The sequence below is a fragment of the Hippocampus zosterae genome, chromosome 18 (assembly GCF_025434085.1).
Source record: "Hippocampus zosterae strain Florida chromosome 18, ASM2543408v3, whole genome shotgun sequence".
Classification (NCBI taxonomy): Eukaryota; Metazoa; Chordata; class Actinopteri; order Syngnathiformes; family Syngnathidae; genus Hippocampus; species Hippocampus zosterae.
The window spans coordinates 7,125,578-7,128,750 of NC_067468.1; the positions used below are offsets into that span (position 1 = coordinate 7,125,578).

The 3,173-nt window shown below is 38.5% G+C and overlaps 1 protein-coding gene across 1 annotated transcript; it reads right to left on the reverse strand.

Moving 5' to 3' along the window:
- Positions 1-1,090: 1,090 nt before the first annotated feature.
- ier3ip1 (immediate early response 3 interacting protein 1) lies at positions 1,091-3,012 on the reverse strand. Its single transcript, XM_052050350.1, has 3 exons — positions 2,849-3,012; positions 2,315-2,416; positions 1,091-1,982 (listed from the first exon to the last, which is right to left on the reverse strand). Exons 1-3 carry the CDS (start codon positions 2,937-2,939, stop codon positions 1,927-1,929), a joined length of 249 nt encoding a protein of 82 aa, XP_051906310.1. The 5' UTR covers positions 2,940-3,012; the 3' UTR covers positions 1,091-1,926.
- Between the last annotated feature and the right edge of the window lie 161 nt (positions 3,013-3,173).

Genomic DNA, 3,173 nt, shown 5'->3' on the forward strand with positions numbered 1-3,173 from the left:
ACCTCTTCATAGTGAATACATGTTTTTTTTCAGTTTTTTTTTGGACATGTATTTTTTGCATGTCACATTAGATGTGAAAAACATGTTTATAGAGGACACCATCCAAAAGTATATGATGCATTTATTTTCTTGAATCCTTTTTTGTTTTTTATCTCTAACCGTCTTGAACCCGCACATATAATCCACTTTATTAAAGACTAAACTACATTTTTTTTGTTCTGTTTTTAACTTAGTTTGCTTTGTTTTGTCTTTGATTACGAGGTGTCTCTTCAAAACACCTCCCCACTTTCTTGAACTTTGCAAAGAGGGGTGTATATATATATACAGTATATATTTTTCAAAGAATAAAATGTAATTAAATTAAGAAAAAACACATTGAGTCAGGTTCATATAGGTTGCTCAGGCAGAGTATTGTTCTTCTCGCCCAGGAACTGTCAGATAATCAGGGCATTGTGAGTCCTGCCACAACTCGCAGGATCTTTGTCAATGTGCTAGTGGATCGACTGGCCCTCAATGAAACAAAAATTCATTTGGGTTTGAAATATTTTATGTGACAGCAGTCCTGTAAGCTCTCTGGCTCACAGAACTCTATGCAACATCCTTTTCCAAAAACGGTATTAAGAAATGTATCAAAATGATCACCATTAACCCATTTGAGTTGTATTTCAAACATCAACCACTAACCCTTGAGATTTTCCTTTTTAAATTATAATGAGACACCACATTCTGATCTGTGGAACGCAAATACGCACGCAAAGATGGCCTGTGATCACTTACACATATTATTGTAAAACCAAAGCTCAATGCGGCCTAATCACAGATTAAACTGACTTTTGCTTTGAATATCCCTCTGATAAACATATGCTTTCAATTCTAGCAGAGCCGCATTTACCAACCCTTTTTTTTTAGGATCAAAACTGGTTAATAATATTTGTCGGGATCAACAGTGTAGGAAATGGTGATAATTCACAGCATATGGGGATTATTACAGAAGTAGAGCAGCAGGGGGTAGATGAGTGCAGCGAGAGAAATGTGTCAATATTTACAACATAGGGGTGGAAAGATGAAGCGAAAACATTTTTAGACTGGACTTTTTGAAACACTTATGTGATACATTTATTCAGAGAAAAACATCTCAAAATCCTGGTGACAACAACACAAATAAATGCAGGCATTGTTTTTTCCGCACATTTGGCACAATTCCTTTCGAAGCAAATCAACAGTCGGAATATGACTTGCAATAACGAGTGCCTCCACAGCGACAGCGTAAACAATGACATTTCATATCCATTTATCTATACCGCCTGTCCTCATTTGATGCATAGGTGAGATGGACTGACTGGAAAGGGGTGGTGGTACGCCCTGGACTGGTTGCCAGTCAATCGCATCGCAATGCACATATTGACAAACAATTATTCCCGTTCACATCAATAGGCAATTGTAAGTGTTGAATTAAACTAAAATGTATGTTTTGGGAATGTGGGAGGAAGCCAGAAAACACACACACACACACACACACAAGCATGGGAAAATCATGCAAACTTCACACTGGAAGGCCAGAGCTGAGATTTGAACACAGAACCTCGAAATGTGAGGCAGATATACTCACCACTGGCCTATAGTGCTGTTATATGGGACATATAGAAACATTAAATTACAAAATTTAAAATAAGATTTCACTCAATTGAAACCATCTGTTGTTTTGTTTTTCTTAAAATGTGCAACAACACTCTGCTTCCAGCCTAACGCCATATGAGAGAGAGAGAGAGAGAGAGAGAGAGAGAGAGAGAGAGAGAGAGAGAGAGAGAGAGAGAGAGAGAGAGAGAGAGAGAGAGAGAGAGAGAGAGAGAGAGAGACAGAGAGAGACAGAGAGAGAGTCTCTTGGTCCTGCAGCTTTAGTTGATACTTGATTCTGCTGACAGGTCGTCATCCAAAAAGCAACAACAGGACAATGGAGGCTGAATTCACGATTATAAGAGGCACTAGAAAAACAAATAGACATGGAAACACATATGACTTTAATAGTTTATGCAAAAAGCCACAAACTCTCAGTGTTGGCACACTGATCATTGTAGCTCCAGCAATACTTGAACACTTGATCAATATTCCACAGCACCAGACATTTTAAAACACCCAAGGACTTTCTGCAAAGCTGCACATCTAAGGTTGTCCTAAAATTACTGCTTTTGGTCACTTAAATTTTGATTATTTGCACCAACTGCACAAACCGCCATAGTATTCCATTTACTGAGATGCACTTGTACAGTATACACTACTACTACTACTGTGATTTCAGTGAACGAAAGGAACGGACCTCTCATGATAATTCGGACTGAGCGGATGAGATTGAGGACTTGGGCTTTGATTCCCGGGTCATCTCCAAAACCTGAGACCCCATGGTCAACACCTGATCCAACTGTAAGACAGAAGAAAATATACGGGATGAGATGATACAGTACATACAGTAGGAGTCAATGCTGAAATATAACATAATAATATATGGTCACAATACTGGTTACAACATGTGAGACATGTGACCTTACTCAAGAGCTGCACATTATAAGAAAAAAAAGTGACCATACAAAGATAACAATCCCTGTTTAGTGATGTAGAAATGTAGTATATGTAGTAATGTAGTATACAGTAGGTTACATTGATTGAGAACTGCACTGCATCGTATTAGTAGCCGTTTACAATATTCGAAATACAGACAAACAATTGATCTTCTCCTTCACTGGAGATGGTGGGCGCATTCATTCTAGCGAACATATTTCCCCCTACCAGAGGCATCCAAATAAAATGCGTGCATATATAATTGTACTCGAGAACGACTAAACTAAATACATACTTTTGCTGAGAAACCTTTCTTCGTGCAACACGGCGATGGCATTTGTGCACAGAATAGCGGTCTGGATGAGTGAATAGAGTGTAAACGCCATGCTGGCAACTTTTCTTTCTCCTCAACCACACCCACAGATGCACGACAGAGGCCGTAAATGAGCAGAGACTGTCGTACAAATAACGTGCATCGTAAATCGTATCCTGACGACGTAAAGTTTATATTTGAACCCCCAAAAACGACCGAAAACAAACGTATTTTTCATCAAACATGATTTATTTTTGTGTCTTTGTTCCACAACAATAAACTGTAATATTTTGGGTTCTGTCTCGTG

What these genes read in the sequence shown, in the direction of transcription:
- ier3ip1 (XM_052050350.1), bottom strand. Translation starts at nt 2,939, where the DNA reads ATGGCGTTTACACTCTATTCACTCATCCAGACCGCTATTCTGTGCACA. An exon ending in AGAAAGGTTTCTCAGCAAAA is followed by an intron (nt 2,417 to 2,848) that starts GTATGTATTTAG and finishes TCTGTCTTACAG; the next exon opens with TTGGATCAGGTGTTGACCAT. An exon ending in AGTCCGAATTATCATGAGAG is followed by an intron (nt 1,983 to 2,314) that starts GTCCGTTCCTTT and finishes TTGTTTTTCTAG; the next exon opens with TGCCTCTTATAATCGTGAAT.